Genomic DNA, 19,715 nt, shown 5'->3' with positions numbered 1-19,715 from the left:
AAGAGACGCTTGAACTCGCATTAGATTCTCACTGAAAGCTCTTTATAACATCACTTCATGTCTTTTTTTAACAGCTCACCACTCTGGCGAGGAGATAATTATTCTCAGTCTCTCCTGCTGAAGTGCTGTGTGGTTATGTTTGACCGAATGTTCTCACTCTCTCCCGCATCTGCAGTCTTGCTGATCTGCACATTTTTCCGATCTGTATTTTGCATTAATTTTGAATCGCTGGTTTACGCAAGTAGGAACGTGTTTCTGGATGAACGTCGTTGATACTGGAGCAACGTTGCTATCAACCAGTTAGATTTTAGGGTTAAAGTCAGCATGAAACAGTGTTCGAAACCACTTTTTAAACAGGATATGGAGAAAATGTGGGGTAGGATTTGATATTATCCATTGGGAGCCAGTGTTGTTATTGTGTACTGAAACTATTAAAAATTATTTTAAAAAACCTAAATGAAAATTAGAAATGTTGCCTACAACTAAATGAGAAAAAGATTTTGTAATTTTAATACTTACATTTAAACTAAACCAAAATAAAAATAAAGTTTAAAAGTAATATATTAAAAATGTACAAAAAATTCAAATGAAAACTGAAAGTATAAAAATAAAAGCTAATTCAAAATATAAAGAAATATTATAATAGAATATAAATAATACTAGGGATGCACCGATACCACTTTGTTACTTTCACTGTTCATTTTAATGGCGCATTAGAGCTGCTCCATTTCAGCAGCTCAATTCAGTAATCATAAGACGTTTTCCTAAAATAATGCAGGGAACCACTCGTTATACATTATACGAGTGCATGCGTACTATTTTGGTGATGTAATTTGCGTCACACGCAGTGTACCTGGACCCTCGCGTACGAGTAAAAACCGAAGTATACTTTGGCCTTTAAAGCAAGCTAATCCAAGCTGTGATATAAACGAACGCTATTGACTATTTTAAAAAGGGGCGGGGCTGCTTGATATGTCCCGCCCTGTCTTCCTGTTTCAGTTAAAATGACGTCAACACATAGAGTAACGCTGCGTGTTTCTAACCATTTCAGGGGACCTTTAACATTATATTAATTACTTACATGTGCTTCATAGACATCCTTAATCTCTAATAACTCCATTCTACTCTCTGTTGTTTTATTTTCAGTGTTTGTTTTTTTTCTGGACACAGCTCTATTCATACACTGTGTGGTATCGGCTTTTGGTATTGGGGCATTTTTACGAGTACGAGTATGAGTACAGGAGCGCAGTATCGGTATCGGTGCATCCTAATGCTTTTGGGAACTGATTGGATTGTGAGTAGAGATGCACAGATGTTACAGTTTTCACAGATACATTGAAAATTGTTTTCAAATTATGCCTGATGACCGATAAATGGCTGATATTAACCCTCTACAGTATTTTATTTTGTTTAAATAAATGGAAAATAAAACTCTAAAAGCGAAAAATAAATAAAATTAAATTTTACAAGTGAATTGAGCCATCACAGCATTTTAATGTACAAATGCAAAATGGATATTCATTTTGAGACTGGTTAAAGATTATTCGTTTCAAGTGAGTGATTTTATTTTTATATTTTCAGATTTCATTTTAAGCTCTTTTTTTTTTTTTTGTGCAATTTTGTTATGTGCTTTTGTCACTTTTTTAGTTTTATATATTATTTAGGTTTAATTTATTTTTATTTCAGTTTTAGTTTCTATGTTTTCCAGTGAGTAATTGTATTGCTTTAACTGTATTTTAATTTGAAAGTTTTTCATTTAATTTTTATATTTTATTCTATTTCTGCCTTTTTTAATTAACAAAAATGTTTAGAATGCTATTAGTTTTAGTTTAAGTTAACCTGCTAGGTTGTTAGTAATTGTATTCAATTCTTCTGAACATTGATCTAGAAACTATGTTTTTGCAAAATCACTTCGTTTTTACTGATCAAACCAGAGCAAACCAGCTTGCACCCTATGTCTTTTTCTCAAGACTTGGGAATGTTAGTCCTGCACCAGTTGTTTCCCCAGCTGCTGCTTCCAGAGTGAGATTGGTGTGTCTCCTCACATCTTTTCATTGTGCAGATTTTGATGAACTGTGATGTTTGATTCTGATAGCATGAGATATCGTCTCAGGAATGCCGTGACCTACTTATATGCAGAGATCTTCAATCTCAAATCTATGGATAAATGAGTTTGTTGATGGTGAAAAAAGAAGAGCTAGCTTGGCTCCAGAGGGTTCCTGTTCTGCGGACTCGAGCGGTCAGCTGTTGAAGCCCTCATCAGCAGTGCTGTTTGAGAGAGTTTTGCAGTGCATTCGTGTCGTGTGCTGTCGTGGCTGTGGCTATATTTAGATGTCTTCCTCCCTACGCGTTTTCAGGGTTGGTTGTTAAATAAGAAAATAATGACGTGAAGAGCATGAGCGAGGGGGGGAAGGCAGAGGGAGAGTGCCAGCCAATCAGCTTGCGTCTGTTTGAGGGCTCCCAATAGACTGGGAATGGGGAGGGGGGGTGACAGATTCAGCCAAGCAGAGCAGGTAAGAGATGTTCCATCATTACTCGTGGCTGTCTCAGCGCTGAGCTCTTCCCCTGATATTCTCCAGCGCATCTGAGCTGCGTCACTAAGGCCTGATGAGGAGCTGTCATCCTGACTGGCAGCGATCATGTAATACGATGTAGACGATCAGATTGTAAATTATGCTCTTTCAAATAACGCTCTTTGATGGCAAGATTGTCAGATCTTCACTGTTTTTGGTAACATGTGAGGAACATTTTCAAACCTCCATCCACATTTCCTCTAGGTTTGGAGGGTCAGATGTGAAGATCTGACCTCCTGCTTGAGTGTTTGGTGGACCGGTCAAGACAGATCAGTCCAGAGCCATGAGCTCTAGTCCTCAGTTAAATTATTCCCACTAGGTTTTTTGTTTTAGTGCACATTTGGTTGAGCTTAAACTGCATGCCAACAAGTGTTTGATGCCATCTTTAGTGTAGGGATGCTCCGATCCGCCTTTTTCGCCTCCGATACCGATTAAGGATTAATGAGATACTGGATTCATGAATATTAATCAGGTTGTGTGCGTTCGCTCGAACTGATTCGCTGAAATCTAAACAGGGACGATAATAGGTGAGCACCAGCCAATGACATTGTCGTTTGCGAATTAGTTCCGCTACCTACAGGAAAACCCGGCAGTTCTTAAACGCTGAAGAATTCCAAAGGATCTCCATTATTTTGACAGGAAAATACAACAAAGAATATCGTTTACATGTAGCGCATCAATTCTGCATGTTATGTAAGACTCTCTCGCTCGCTCTCTCTCTCTCTCACTTTGCGCGAGTGAGAGAAAGCGACGGCGATTCGTGCGCCTTCATACTAGAGTTTACGTTACGCCAAATACACAAACAGAAGCGCTTACAATGTGCGCATCCGGTGTGCAGAATGATGCGCTTGAAGCAACATGTCGTCACAGCCTGACGCCGTGTTGCTTCAAGTGCATCATTCTGAACACCGGATGCGCACATTGTAAGCGCTTCATGTTAAAAACGGCAAGAGAAATTGATGCGTAGTGTATTATGAGAAATTGATGCGTATGTGTAGTGTATTATATCTGTGCAACAGTTATTGAGCCTTTCTTTTAACAGTTTTAAATTTCAGTTACTGTGCACGTTACCGATACCGGAGCCAAGAAAAATGGCACTATCGGAGCCGATACCCGATATGAATATCGGATCGGCGCATCCCTACTTTAGTGTTGACTGGCTACTGTTGGGTATAATGTAGTTTTCAAACTGGAGGTTTGTTAGAATTTGATAGAAATGGCCATGAACAATAAAATAAATAAAACACAATAAAATATGTGTGTGTATAATATTCATTATGTAAATACTATATATATTCTACTCAATTTTAAACGTTGTAAAATAACAAACAAATTAAGCGTGGTCCACTGCTCCACACGCACACACAACATCGATACAGGGCCAGCTGTATCGATACTCGTATCGTCAAATCTCTGTGACGATACATCGTCGTATCGATATTTTGAACACAGCACTAATATATATATCAGCCCGACGCAGTTCTCATTTTCCTGTCCTGCGCCGCATTGTTTAAATAGCAAATGCATTTGCGCTCATTTGTGCGCTCATGGACGTGCTGGTCTGAAAACGAGGTGTGTTCAGGTGCATTGTTGGCGCTTTGCTATTTTGAGGTAACTGAAATAGACTACGCCATAGACCAGGGGAAGGCAAGTTCGGTCCTAGAGAGCCGCAGTCCTGCAGAGTTCAGCTCCAACCCTAATCAAACACACCTGAACAAGCTAATCAATGTCTTCAGGATTACTAAGGCTATAGGCAGGTGAGTTTTGTTTTCAGGGTTGGAGCTGAACTCTGCAAGACTGTGGCTCTCTACGACTGAACTGAACCCCTGGACCATCGCATGCTCCCTTCACTAACGGATTTCTGGAAGGGCCCTTCATGAAGAGATTCAGCTGTTCAGTTTCATTGGGAACGTCCCTACAAATGGCGTCCCCTTCCCGAAGTGCCCTTCAAGGGTGAAAAAACAAACATTTTTAAAAATGAAAAATTACATTCCGCCATGTAAATAGCGAACTCGCCATAGCGCGAGCGCAACTGCCTCTTAAAGGGAATGGGAGATGAGACTCTGATTGGTTTATTGCACATTACGCCCAAAACACACCCATTACTCATTAAGAGAATAGGGACAACCCGTTTAGACCATGCGCCCGGGTGCGCCGACCGTTTTTCCCGTCGTTAAACTAGCAAAAGTGGATTCGGACACGCCCTGAGTGCGCCGTGCGCTTTAGACCATACGCTTAGATTGTTAAAATAGGGCCCAAAATATTTAAATAGTTTTGTATTTTTATTATATAAGATGTATTATTATATGAGATGTAATGTAATATAATTTAATATACTCACAATTGTTATTGATATTAATTGAAAGTTTAGATTAGAACATTAATTAATCTTTGGATATCTACTTAAATCCAGTGTACTAAATAGTTTTTCCAACTTCCGATTAATCTCCATTTTCTGTTTAATTGTATTAAAAAAACCTGAATGTGTAGTTTGTGTCATTGATTACCAAGTCAAGTACTCAAATTGTGTTTTTCTTTGAGCGGCTGGGAATGGATGAACATGTTTATTTCTTCTATAATGAATCCCTAATACATGCTCATTAATACTGCTGTATCTTCTGAGATTATCGGGCCGGCGGTGTCAGCATATACATAGACACACGACCCGACCCACATGTGACACGACACTTTACATGTGTAAACGTCTGTGAAGCAGTGCAGGGATTAGCTGCAGGTTTTTGTAAATCTCTGGTGTGTGTAATGTTGGGGATTGTCTGAGGTCGGCATTAAACTCCTGTGCGTCCTGCAGGAAGTTGAGGCCTGCAACTCGTAAGCAGGGATTGGCGTTAAGCACATTACACCAGGGTGACAGGTGAAACTGCATAGAGAGACATGCTAATCAATGCGGATCAGGCGGTTACCTCTCAGCTTGTACCTGTGGTTGCATTGTTAGACGTATTTCTGCAGATCTGTCTGTGGTCTTTGAGCAGCTGGGCGGTTCCTGCCCTTTGGCTGTCAATCACCCCTGCTGACCTCACTGAGCCGTTGTCATGGCAGCCTCGTCCCAGTGCAGTCGGGCAAACACTGGGACGAGGTGTATCACCCATGTTGATTACCATAACATTTACATCATTTAATGATAGATTTTGGTTTATTTTACATGTGAAATAACATTATGCAGTGATTTGGAGGTGCTTTTGTCTCTACGCACATGTGTTTGGCTCCATTTTAGTTTGTTCCTAATGTTGCTGTCTGAGAACAGGTTGCCCCAGATATTCCTCAGTAAGATTAAAAACCTCATCTTTTTAGCAGCTACCCTATAAAAAAGTGTGTTATCATGGTGTTACTATGATCGGATGCTATTTCCATGGTGCTTCGATATATCATTGTATAACTTATTACTGTTATTAATTTATATTATTTAATAATATATTCCCATGGTGCCAAAGTATTTAAAAAAACTGATTGTTACTATATTGGAAATTAATCACAAATGATATCTCTTTAATACCTCAATCGTTGCTCCTAGACAGCATTTAGAAGGTAAATGGACACTTTTTGGCTACAGTCTTTACTTCTCTGATTTGTTTCTTAGTGATTTTTGTGGTTAAGTTGCAAATGCAAAAGTTAAATTTTTTTATTAGTTCATATTTAATTTTATTTCAGTTAACGAAATGTTTATAATAGTTTTAGTTTTAGTTCGCGACCCTGCTAGGTTGATATTAATTGTGTTTCATTCTTTTGAACAACCTGCTGAGTTTTCTAATCTATAATCTAACCTATATCTATAACCTGTAATCTCCTCTAAAGTCAGAATCAAAGGATTCTCAACAATCCATATTAATTTTTAAAAATGTATATAAATATAAATTTAATGTTGTTAATTAACATTAATGAGAAATAATATTTTCCCATTTGTGATATTTTCTCATTTATTTCTACAAAAAATTGTAGTATTTCTGAGAATATCTTAGAATATCCAAAGACAAAGTTGATAGTTAAATATAAATATAGAAGATGTTTTGTCCATAGAATGTTCATTTGGAACAAAAAACAAGACGATTTGAAGAACTGTTTTTTTTTGTTTTTTTGTCCATACAATGAAAGTCAATGGGGTCCAGAACAACACTGTTTGGACAAAAACAGTTCTTCAAATCATCTTGTTTTGTGTTCTACTAAAGAAAGTCATAGAGGTGAGTAAATGATGACAGAACTTCAATTTTGAGGTGAACTTTAAGTCTCCTAAACCCATGAAAGAGCAACTTCTGAGCAATACATGTTCAAAAATGTTTTGTCACGGTAGGAACGTTTTTAGCTTCAATAAGTAATCATATGTAATGATACAACAAACTCAGAACAAGTTGATGATTCAACAAATTTCTGAGAATGTCGTAATTATGACTAGATGACTGTGCCATGCTGTGTAGAGATGTCTAGTTTTCACCATGTTTTCCTGTCTGTGGGAAAATCCCACTCTGAAAAAAAAAAAAATGTTACTGACGACCCAGGAGTGTAGTTGCTAGGAAACCTGACGTCACACTTTCACCAGTTTATTGTTATCAGTGATGAGTGTGTGTGTGTGTGCAGAGACAGCAGCACAGGCTAAGGACCTGGTCTTGTCATCAGCAGGTTGGAACAGAACCTTCCTAAAACATTTAATCTGGGCCACGCATGCATGTGTTATGAATATGAGAAATTCAACTGGAGAGACTAAAATACAGAGACATTTTATCCTGCTAGACAATTTAGTGAAGTAGATTCAATACAAAGACATCTCCAATGAGCTCTATAATACCTAGCTGTTAGCATTCATCTCAATGGCAGTTGCAACTTTAGTGCAGTACACAACTTAAAATCTGCTATCAGAAATAACACAACCCACATAAATGAAGTGTTTAGCTTTGTTAGAGTCTCCTGTGTTAAGATGAGAGGAGTTGAGATGGTGGGCTTTGTTGTTTGGTCTGAGAAAAATAGGCTGTTGGTGTGTCTCTGCAGGCTTTAAGCCACTGCGGCCTTAACTTTCACACCAACAGCGAAGAATCATCCTGTTCATCTCCGTCTAGCTTTGGCCAAGCCCCAAAATCAATGTTCACAGAGAAGAACCAACAAAAGAACATGAAAGTGGGTGTTTCTCTGCTTTGCTCAGAGCTGTGAGACTAGAAAACCAGGAAGCATGCCAGTGCTGTGGCCGTTATGGTGGACACCACGATTAGTTCCAGAATCGTGACGTTCTTTTTGAGCACATGTTTAGAAAGTAGTCATGGACTTCTTTTATTGTACCCTGATTACCTTTTTAACATTTTAAAGATACCAGTTATAGTTTATAAACCATAGGTAACTCTGCTGGACAAACAGAGTCACAGCAGCTTAAGGTGGTCAAGTGGTTTTATAGGATGTGGTAGTTGTTTAGTTGCTGTTCCAGGGTGATTTACCAGTTCTAACCAGCTTGACCAAGGTGGCCATCTAGAAACCAAGTAAAAACCACCAGAAGCTGGTTTAACCAATATATGCTAGAAAGTAAAACAATGGATGGCACCTCATTACTGAGGTTAGATCAATATAACTATGATTTAAATTAAAAGATCTAAGGAAAATAGAGGCTAAGAATAATAAAGAATCTGTAAAAAAACCAAAACAATATATATATATTAGGGGTGTAAGAAAATATCGATAAACATGAGTATCACAATATTTTGTTTGGCGATACTGTATCGATTCTCAAAAACGGAATATCGATATTTAAAAAAAAATTCATGAAGATTCATGGCAATTGTTTCGTTTTGAGTTTATATCCCGACCGCTAGATGGCAGTCTTCATCTCTGAACTTAAACAGTGACAGGAAATACTAGCATTAGAGCACGCCACTAATGTTAGCGTTAATATAGTTCGCCTTCGCGCGGGGTGCGGCGGGCGGTAGGGTTGCCGCGCGGCTGCAGCTTTCTCTCGTGGTGGGGGCGTTTTGTGCAGTTGGGGCGGTGCTCGAGTCGCGGTCTCAGCAATACCACGCGGAACATAAATACAAACTGAAAAACCCGTGAAATCCAAGTGGAAAGGTTCTGAGAATGTTTAACATCTGTATTTATTTTATTGTTTTAAAATTGTTTTGTTTTCTTTAAGAATCCTGCAAGCACTTTATTTTTCATTGATATTAAGCAGATGTAATTCTTTTGTTCAGATCAAAATGTTATGACATTGTATGTTACAATTGTAAACTTAAACTGTGAACCTTTAAAGCAGGGTCTAAAAATATATATGGTCTTTTTTATAAAAATACATATACATTTAACTAAAGGATCCTTTCATTTTCCCCCCTTGACTCGTACTGCACAAAAAGTGGTTCAATAACGTTGAATGTTACAGGGACTGATTACTGCAAATGCAGATCCCACTCTGTTCTGGTTAAATCATTTTTATTTATTTATTTATTGCTAAGGTTTGCATATGGTGGTGTGTTCTTAATGACAGCTTTCCTAAAAATATATCCTATTCCTAAAATAAGAAATATCGCCTTGCTTACAGTATCGCAATGTATCGCAGCATATCGTATCGCAACCTCTGTATCGTGATACGTACCGTAACAATAAAATTTAATAATTGGCCTTTCTGTAATTATTAGGTTTTGTGTGCAATTTGTGTGGATGATACTCATTTTATATTCTCAAACTGCATCAGAGCGCACTGGAAATGCAATCCGGCCTTGCTAATGTTTGCATTAACATGAATGACATGTTTTGCTTGTGGATGATAGTTCACTCATTAAGCTTTGATGATAATTCAATTTCACCATACAAAGAATGCAAATGTCTTTTGTTCAATGTCCCGTGCGGGTTGAATTTATAAATAAATTACCCATAAATAAGTCCTTCTTGTCATTTACCAATAAACGGGTGCTCGGTTAGGGAATTTTTAGGTGTGTGTAAAAATGAGATGCATTAATGCAAAAAATCTTGAGCCATTTAAACATTTTTGATTAATCATGCATGATATATACATTTAACTAAAGGATCCTTTCATTTTCCCCCCTTGACTCGTACTGCACAAAAAGTGGTTCAATAACGTTGAATGTTAAATGTGTTCTGGTTAAATAATTTTTATTTATTTATTTATTGCTAAGGTTTGCATATGGTGGTGTGTTCTTAATGACAGCTTTCCTAAAACTATATCTTATTCCTAAAATAAGAAATATCCCAATATATCGCCTTGCTTACAGTATCGCAATATATCGCAACATATCGTATCTCAACCCCTGTATCGTGATACGTATCATATCGCCAGATTCTTGCCAATACACAGCCCTAATATATATAATTATTTAATTATATTTAATTTTTTGATGAATAGAAAGTTCAAAAGAACAGGATTTATATGAAATAGAAACTCTTTATAATATTATAAATGTCTTTACTGTCACTTTAGATCAATTGAATGCATCTATCGCAACATATCGTATCTCAACCCCTGTATCGTGATACGTATCATATCGCCAGATTCTTGCCAATACACAGCCCTAATATATATAATTATTTAATTATATTTAATTTTTTGATGAATAGAAAGTTCAAAAGAACAGCATTTATATGAAATAGAAACTCTTTACAATATTATAAATGTCTTTACTGTCACTTTAGATCAATTGAATGCATCCTTGCTAAATAAAGCTATATTTTTTAATATATATATATAAATAAATAAATAAATATATATAGCTTCTTTGATTAAATGAAAATAAAACTTTTTGCGCAGCTTGTCAGAGAACAACGGCTCTGTGTAGTTAATGCTTAAAATCCAAAAGTAAATTTGTCTGGATAAAAAATAGCCATTACAAATTAATGTAAACATGTTCTGTACATGTTTAGTTTCTATAAAAATAAATAAATAATAACCAGGAACCTTGTCCTAATGTTAAAGGAACGTTGATATGTTTCCCCAATGTTAGCATACAAGAATCTGCACTAAAATACCAGTTGCTACATCTTGTGGAACAGTGGCGTAGTACTAGTTGTAAGTACTAGTATGCCCAATATCTATATTCAGAAACTGTATAGCACCTTGATAATGGCTATAAAATAGAGATTTTTAGCTGGAAATGGTTCAGGTTTCTCCTGTGTGTAGTGTGCAGTATGTGAGCATCGGATGAGACCTTGTGCTGTTGAACAGTTGTGAGACTTTTTTGTTAATGCTGAAATCTAAGCGCTGTTAAAAACTCAGACCTCAAGCACTTGACACAAATTTTCATATTGACTGCGATGGATAAAAGCTTTTGAATGGCAGTTGAGCTTTATTGAGTGGAGTGCTCACTGTCCTCGGTGTAATTAGCATTTAGCTGTTAGCAACAGAGCTTTAATTGCTTGTTTATTGGCTCTGACCTCCCACAAGGGCTTTCGGTTCCCTGTCCTCCTACGCGTGTGACCCCTGACCCCGACTGGTGTTTGTTCTGCTGTCTGCTACGAGATGCTCGTCTGCAGTGTGTGGGTCCTTTGTTGGCTTCTGCCACGACAGTGTGCTCAAGGCCTTTTTCTTTTTTACTGGAATATGCGTGTGCGAGAATCTGTACAAAAGGGAGTGAGTTTGTAAGCTGATGGCTCTTGAGAGGTTGTCATTGAAGCGCTGATTCACCTGTTGAGGTACTGATATCTCTCAGGGCCGTGTGTGCGGGTACGTAACGGAGATAAAGACTGAGGTCTTTCAGCCAGAAATTCCCCAGTACAAAGATCTGATCATTGCATTAACACAAAGGCCTTTAAACAGAGCACAAATTGAGTGTAGTTTTAGTATGCAAGGATCAGTTTGAGAATGTAGGGATCATTTGAAATAACGGGTAACGATTTGATAATGTATGTATCATTTTGAATATATGAGGGACTTATATAAGTAGGGATCTGTTTGAGTATGTATGGATCATTATGAGTGGTGTGGACTTATGTTTGATTACGTTTAATTACAGAGTTCATTTTAGTATGTAAGAATCCGTTTGAATATTTAATATACAGTATTAGTTTAAATATGTGAGTTTTTGGGATCAGTTTGATTATGTGGGGCCCATTTTAAGTATCTAAGGACCAGTTTGAGTATATAGTGATTCGTTTGTGTATGCTAGGGATTAGTATAAGTATGTAGGCATCATTTTAAGTATAAAATGATTAGTTTGAGTATTTAGTGATCAGCCTGAGAATACAGGGATCAGTTCAAGTATGTAGACTTGATTTTAAGTATATAGAGATCAGTTTAAGTATGCAATGGATCACTGAGTATACAGGAATCAGTTTAAGAATATAGCCATCATTTTAAGTATATATTGATTGGCTTGAGTTTTTAGTGATCAGTCTGAGTATGCAGAGATCAATTTAAGTATGTAGGCATTATTTTAAGTATATAATGATTCGTTTGAGTATTTAGTGATCAGTCTGAGTATACAGTTCAAGTATGTGGACTTGAAGTATATAGAAATCAGTTTGAGTATGCAAGGGATCAGACTGAGTATACGTCATTTTAAGTACAAATTGATTGGTTTAGGTATTTATTGATCAGTCTGAGTATACAAGGGATCAATTTAAGTATGTGGGCATCATTTTAAGTACATAAGGATCAGTTTGAGTATATAGTGATCAGTCTGACTATGCAGGGGATCAATTTAAGAATGTAGGTATCATTTTAGATATATAATGATTGGTTTGAGTATTTAGTGATCGGTCTAAGTATGCAAGGGATCAGTTTAAATATGTAGGCATCATTTTATGTATATAAAGATCAGTTTGAGTATGTAGTGATCAGTCTGAGTATGCAAGGGATCAGTTTAAGTATGTGGACATCATCAGTAAATAAAGAGCAGTTTTCATATTTAGGGATCGTTTTATGTGGGCATGATTTTGAATATATAAAGATCCGGTTGACTAAGTTTGAGATTACTTTTTTGTGATCAGTGAGTGAGAGAATATGTTTGAGTATGCAGGGATCAGTATGAGTATAAAAATTAGTTTTGGTATGTGTGGGTCATTTCGCATATATAATGTATGTCCGATTAAATGTATAAAATCAATTAAGTATATACAGATAAGTATTAAGTAAAATATCAGATAAGCATATACACATCAGTTTGCTTATACAGGGATCAATTTATATATGCTGTATGTATATGTTGGTGTGTCTGGTAATGATGATAGAGGGATGAAGTGTGTCTGGCCGCTGCTGTTTAACGCATGTATAAGCATGCTGTTCTCATTAAAGCAGTGATTGCAGGCGGCCGCAGTGGGATGGGGGGTGGCGGAGGGAGAAGTGTGAAAGGATGACTCGTTTTATGGCCGTTGGCCTCATGGTAACGGGCCTCTGTGCGTCAGTGAGCCGCTGACCTGAACTGTCACAGCAGGTGAGCCCTCCTCTCACCCTACCCCCTTGTTCTCTCTCTCTGTCCCACTGTTTCCCCCCCTTCTCTTCTTTCTGTCTCGCTGCGTCATCAGCACTGCTGTTCTTCTGAGGTGTCCGTGCGGCCCATCCAGGAAGCTGGATATAGGCAGAACGAGGGAATAGGTGTGGTTTTTTTGAGTGTATTGGTGAATTTGAGGTGGGTCAGCATTCTGCACCGAGCTGGAAAATTCCTCCTGCATAAGCCAGTGTGGTTTGTTTGTGAAAGATTTGGGAGTGTGTTTATTATCCAGAACAGGCCAGAATGGGGAAAAACCCTGCAGCCCAGCGCATATGGCGACGTGTACAGCTGGAAGTAGACAGCGACGGCTGCGTTCGACGAGACGGACTGCCGCCTTAGCCTCAGTGTGAACTGTGCATCTCGTGGAGCTGTGATGTCAGAACGCTCCCACCGTCAGCGCAGTGTTCCGATGACATTCGGTTGCCATGCCAGCAGTGCAGTTGCCCCCATGAGGAGGGCTGCAGCTCCCTTCCATATAATAACAGTTATTTATAGCTGACAGCCCTGTTTGCTGAAGGGGAGCACAAAAAAGAGAGAGGGAGAGAAAATCCAGTTAGATTTCAAACTGCGTGTGCTCTGATGCTGTGTTATTTATCAGACTTGCAGGTGCTGCGATTTAATGGCGACTGATGCTGAAATCTGGCTGATGAGAGACACTGCAGTAATGCAAAGTTTTGGATCGGTGTTAATTTTGACAGTTGTGTCTGATTCATTTATGTACCGGAACGACACTGCTATCCTGAAAAAAACAATGCATGTTTTTTTATATATATATTTATTTATTTATTTATATACAATAAAAAAATCTAAAACGAAACAATTCCACTCCACCTAAACAACATTTATTTACACAAAATTATGGAGAAATAAAATAAAATACAGAAACGCATATGGCTACATCAAATGAATACAAACAGTATATCGAACAAGAAATATCTAGAGAAAGAAACAACAAGAAATATCGAAAACCAAAGATAGGTGAATAGCGTGTAAATGTTAAATATGTCAGTGCGTATGTGTAATATGCATGCATGCATATGTGTGTGCTCGTGTGAATGTGCGTACATATATCTATGAAATGAAAATACATGAGTATATATGCAAGCATACATAAGTACCTGTGGAGAGGATATTAATTTATAAACAAGAAACAAACACTATAAAGTACACTAATACATACAATAAATGAGGAAAAGGGGTTATAAAGCAATAATAATATAGTCTTTTAATAACATGTTATAGAAGAAAATGTTTTGACAGATGAGATAAGCCGTTTAGTTTAGTTGAGTACTGATCTCTAGAATATTTTGAGATTTCACACCCATGTCAAAAAAATCAGAATTGAACTGATTATATGTGCGTGTCTGTTTTATGTGCATGCGTCCTTTGTGAAGTTTATTATGTTCATGTAACAGTTTCTGATGAGCTGTATGTGAAATTGTCCTTTGGTTGCACATGAAACCCGCAGAGGCGTTAAAGGCCTCTTACAGACCCCGCCCCCCTGACGGCCCCTCCCTCATCTGCTTTGTGCTCTGCTGCCCCCTGCAGGTCAAGCTCATGAAGTACATCTGTAAACAGCTGCAGTGTAAGCAGAAGGTGCCAGACACAGAAAGGCCGCCGGCCCTGAACAGCTACCCACGGCTGGGGGACTGGTTACGCACCATCAACGTCAGACCTGAGCTCATAGAGGTAACGTGTGTTTGCGGTTTTTTGGAGAAGAGGGAATATTCCTGTAAATTTTCAATACTTTGATAATGTCACCTGTTTGTACACAAAAATGCAATTTATCGATGTAGCAAGGTGACTCTCAGAAAGCTAATCAGTGGTCATATTTGTCTGGATAATATTTCATACCAAAATCAAATAATAATAATTAAAAAATGTAAAAAAAATTTAATAATAAATAATAATAAGTCCTTATAAAAGTAATATGACAGATGAGATAAGCCGTTTAGTTTAGTTGAGTACTGATCTCTAGAATATTTTGAGATTTCACACCCACGTCAAAAAAATCTGAATTGAACTGATTATATGTGCGTGTCTGTTTTATGTGCATGCGTCCTTTATGAAGTTTATTATGTTCATGTAACAGTTTCTGATGAGCTGTATGTGAAATTGTCCTTTGGTTGCACATGAAACCCGCAGAGGCGTTAAAGGCCTCTTACAGACCCCGCCCCCCTGACGGCCCCTCCCTCATCTGCTTTGTGCTCTGCTGCCCCCTGCAGGTCAAGCTCATGAAGTACATCTGTAAACAGCTGCAGTGTAAGCAGAAGGTGCCAGACACAGAAAGGCCGCCGGCCCTGAACAGCTACCCACGGCTGGGGGACTGGTTACGCACCATCAACGTCAGACCTGAGCTCATAGAGGTAACGTGTGTTTGCGGTTTTTTGGAGAAGAGGGAATATTCCTGTAAATTTTCAATACTTTGATAATGTCACCTGTTTGTACACAAAAATGCAATTTATCGATGTAGCAAGGTGACTCTCAGAAAGCTAATCAGTGGTCATATTTGTCTGGATAATATTTCATACCAAAATCAAATAATAATAATTAAAAAATGTAAAAAAAATGTAATAATAAATAATAATAAGTCCTTATAAAAGTAATATATTTTTATATATTTTCAGCTAAATTCGTATCTGGTGATTTTGTGATTGTCATGTAAATATTCATTATTTGATCATGTATGTTGTGTGTTTATATAATGTGGCCTATCATTTATGTTTTTGATTACTAGAAATTCAAATTATGAATGTAACAACAAAAAACAAAACAGTGGTTTTATTTGTCCGGATCATATTTCACAAAAATTACGTTTTGTGTAAAAAAAAAAAGAAAAAAAAAAAATATATATATTATAATTACTAGTAAATAAATACATTTAATAAATTAATGAATTAAAAATTTTACTTATAATATTAATAACATAAATGATAGATTTTGCGCAAAGAATATTTATTGGATATTATTGTATATAATCTACACATTTTTTTTTTTGCTCAAATGTTTGGATTGATTATGTTTTATGTAAATTTTATGTACATAAAACCAAGATAGTGCTGCCATCTTCAACAGGGTCTGGCTGCAGACATGCACTTGCACTCTCAGACACCTGCGCTTCCGCTTGCAGTCTTTTTTATTTTTTATCTTATCTTATTTTATTTATTTATTATTTCTTTTAATTGAACCTCTCAACATTTTACAACAGTAGCCAGGTTAAAACATAACTAATATGTACAGACAAGCAGGTGAAGCAAGGCGCAAAGTTTCGCGTTAAGCATTTTCCCATATAGAATAAACTGTCTACAGCCTTTTTATATCATTGTCTTTGTCCATTAAGATACATTACGTGTTTTATTTATAATGATTTTCTATGGGAGGAAAACGTTTACCGTGCAATTTAACGCATTGCGTTCTGGGCTCGTCTGCTTGCCTGTACGTTGGTCCTTTTAATATCACTTTCTTAATGCATTTCTTAATGCGCGTTCATATCTGCTGGTCTGCATATAGTTTGCGTCAACAAGAAGAATTATACTGAATTTGGTCTTTCTCGTGTTAGTCCGTTATGCCACATTCAATGTTTTGCTGTATGGGAGGACAAGTGAAAGTTTGCGTGTTGTGTTTATGGCCATCTGCTTGCCTTGTAGTACATTAAATTAATAAACTATATATCGAATTTGATCTTTTAAAAGCACTACCTTAATACATTAAGCCATGTTAAGTGTTTATGTTTTTCTACGGGAGGAAAAGAACGAGAGACAGACTTTGTGCATTGCGTTCATATTCTGCTGTTCTGTGGCCACGGATTTGCAGGTCTTGTCTTTGTCTCCTACAGATGAGTTGCAGTACTCTGTCCATTATGGTACTAAATTAGTTTTAATCATTTAACCACAACAGCGTCTCGTCTCCATTGGCAACGCGAGAATAAAAAAAAAAAAAAAAAAGACCGCAAGTGACGTCACTAGCGGAAGCGCAGGTGTCTGAGAGTGCAAGTGCATGTCTGCATCTTACATATTAAATATTACAACAAAAGATCCTAATTAGGTGCCCAAATAAACAATGTCAGATCTTCCTCTAGGAATGTGTGAGGCTGGACTCAAATCTTCTTAGAATCTCACTAACAAAAACATATTATTGAGTGTTCATTTGAGCATGTGAGCGAATATATGTTTTTTTTTGTGTGTTTTATGCTTTGTAGTTCAATATCCTTGAGTAAAGCTGAGGAATTAGAAAATCTGCTGTGTTTTGGCAGTTTGGCCACAGCCACATTCCCAGCAGACCCGAGATACACCAACTCTAATTATCCAACATGCTGAGTCAGCCTCTCTCTCTCTCTCTGACACTGCTCTACTCCTACATTACATAGCATCCATTCTCACGGACAGCAGTGGACTTTCCTCATTTTATTCTGCTCAGCTAAATCAGTTGCATATTTGTGGTACAATACTTTGTCACATACATGTCATGTCATTTCATTTTATAATTGCTTTTCTTACTTCTCCACATCATATCCTGTGCTCACCAGTATGAATGGCATTAAACGTAAAGCTCCCAAAAAAAATCAGGTTGTGAAATTTACTACATATTTACAATATGATTGTGTGAGTTGTTCTGGAATAATATGTTATTAATATCAGTCCAGTGTCACAAGCTACTCACTTCAAATCAATCACACAGGTTTGTAATTAGGGAATCAGATTAATTAGTTCTAAGAGGTCATGTGTCCTGGGAATTTGAAGAGCTTTATTCACAAGAGAATGCACTGATTGAGGTGAGTGTGTCCTGTTGTATGTGACCCTAAATCACATGAATAACCCTCTAACTGACAGTTAAGGACATGTCAGCATCTTGCTGATGTCTTTAAGACTGTTTCCTTATTATTTAAAGAGTAAACATGTCAGAATAGACACACAGGCACATGATTCGCAACATCTAAGAAGAGGCAACATAAAATAAAAACATTTTTAATGTGTTTGAAAGAAGTCCCTTAGGCTCACCAAATTTGCATTTATTTGATCAAATATAAAACAGTAATAATGGGAAATAGTATTACAGTTTAAAATAATTGTTTTCAGTTTTAATGTGTTTTAAAATATAATATATTCTTGTGATGGAAAGTAGGGTTGTGACGGTGAGGAAATTTTCCCACCGGTTAATCGACATGTGACAATACCGGTATCACCGTGGGGACAGGGGCAGTTCAGCGTCAATTGCTTGAATGCAACAACAAAATACAACGTCAAACTCACTTTAGCCTATATATAAAACATAGAACTTTTATTAACAAAACAAATAAAAATACACCCTGCTATAGGGCAAGCCGCCTAATATAAAATAACAAATAACTTACATAAAGTTTAATAGGTATACAAAGAAGTAAGTAAACAAGTATAATAAATAACCAAATAAATAAGAAACAAAGAACATTTATTAGCAAAACGAGTAAGAAAGCTTGGAGGCACGGCATACACCTTGATGTCAAATAAAATAAATAAATGACACAAAGTTTAAATAAAGTAAAAATCAGCAAACAATGTGGAACCAATTAAATAAGAAACGAATGTTTAAAAAAACTTCCAAAATCACCTTAGATAAACGGCAAAAGTCAACAGGCTTTTCAAAATCCAAAATATTGCCAAACAGGCGCTTTTGCATCTCGTTTCGAAACTAAATCATCCGCCATCGTCTTGTCTGTCTTGTCTGTCTCACCTCACTTCACTCTTCTTGTCAGTCAGCTCCACTCGCTCTCCTCACTGGAGAAATTAAATCTGATCTGTGATGCGACTGTCGTTCGGCACGCTGCATTGAGCAGCCGCGTTCAGTTTTTAATTGTAGTGTCTGTTCTTTTACTGAGCTAAATGATTTTTATTACTATAAAAAAATCAAAACGACGGTGGGGGTCGGTGACGCAGTGGGCAAGTGACGTAACCGGTGTTGCAGCTTAACACCGGTATCACCGTCAGCACCGTCTATCGCGGCAAGCCTAATGGAAAGCTGAATTTTCAGAATCATTACTCCAGTCTTCAGTGTGACATGATCCTTCAGAAATCATTCTAATAAGCTGATTTAGTGCTTAAGAAACATTTCTTATTATTATCAATGTTGAAAACAGTTGGGCTGCTTGTTTTTTGGAAACCATGATCTTTACTGAAGCATTTTTAAAAAGGTATTTTAGACTGTCATTCTGTCTCTTATCAGGCAGTGAACGTGAAGCTGTCATTGGATGCGCTGCTGCAGATGCCCGGCAGTCAGGTGAAAGAAACCATGAGACGGCTCGGCTCCAGTTCAGAGGACTGCACCAGGCTGTGCGCTGCCCTTAACTGTTTAAAGAGTGCCTCTGAGTCAGGTGAGCGCTCTTTCCCTGAGATTCCCCCAATACTAGATATCTTCTGAATTGATTGTAACTTTACGACCTTCAGGGGAGTTTAAAGAGGACAGCGGTTGTTGGTTCTCCGAGCCCATGAGGCGGGACAGTGGCGGCTTGACTCCAGTGGACCAGATTCCATTACTAGGAGGTTCCCTGCGCCCCCACAGTCCTTCCCCTCTGGCCCGGCCCATGACCGCTCCCTCCACCCCCTCTACGCCCCTCACCACCTGCCCGTACCCCCGCTACATCCTGTCGCCCGGCGAGGCTCACATTTACCACGGTTATGCAGAGAGTCTGACCGACCCCAGCCCGTATTACACCTCCCGTCCCGTCAGACTCCACGGACACACCTCG

At 37.6% G+C, this 19,715-nt stretch overlaps 1 protein-coding gene across 1 annotated transcript in view; it reads left to right on the top strand.

The window, feature by feature from the left end:
• Nucleotides 1–19,715, top strand: part of LOC107741140 (kinase suppressor of Ras 1-like) — a 32,236-nt gene that overhangs the window by 3,511 nt on the left and 9,010 nt on the right. Inside the window, exons 2-4 of the mRNA XM_016553739.1 lie at nucleotides 14,543–14,683; nucleotides 19,193–19,340; nucleotides 19,414–19,697. Coding sequence (XP_016409225.1) covers nucleotides 14,543–14,683; nucleotides 19,193–19,340; nucleotides 19,414–19,697 — 573 coding nt within the window. The remainder of the gene's footprint in view (nucleotides 1–14,542; nucleotides 14,684–19,192; nucleotides 19,341–19,413; nucleotides 19,698–19,715) is intronic.

This window comes from Sinocyclocheilus rhinocerous, unplaced genomic scaffold (assembly GCF_001515625.1).
Source record: "Sinocyclocheilus rhinocerous isolate Xijiao unplaced genomic scaffold, SAMN03320098_v1.1 scaffold1307, whole genome shotgun sequence".
In the NCBI taxonomy this organism is placed as follows: domain Eukaryota; kingdom Metazoa; phylum Chordata; class Actinopteri; order Cypriniformes; family Cyprinidae; genus Sinocyclocheilus; species Sinocyclocheilus rhinocerous.
This window is presented reverse-complemented; position numbering and strand designations above follow the sequence as displayed.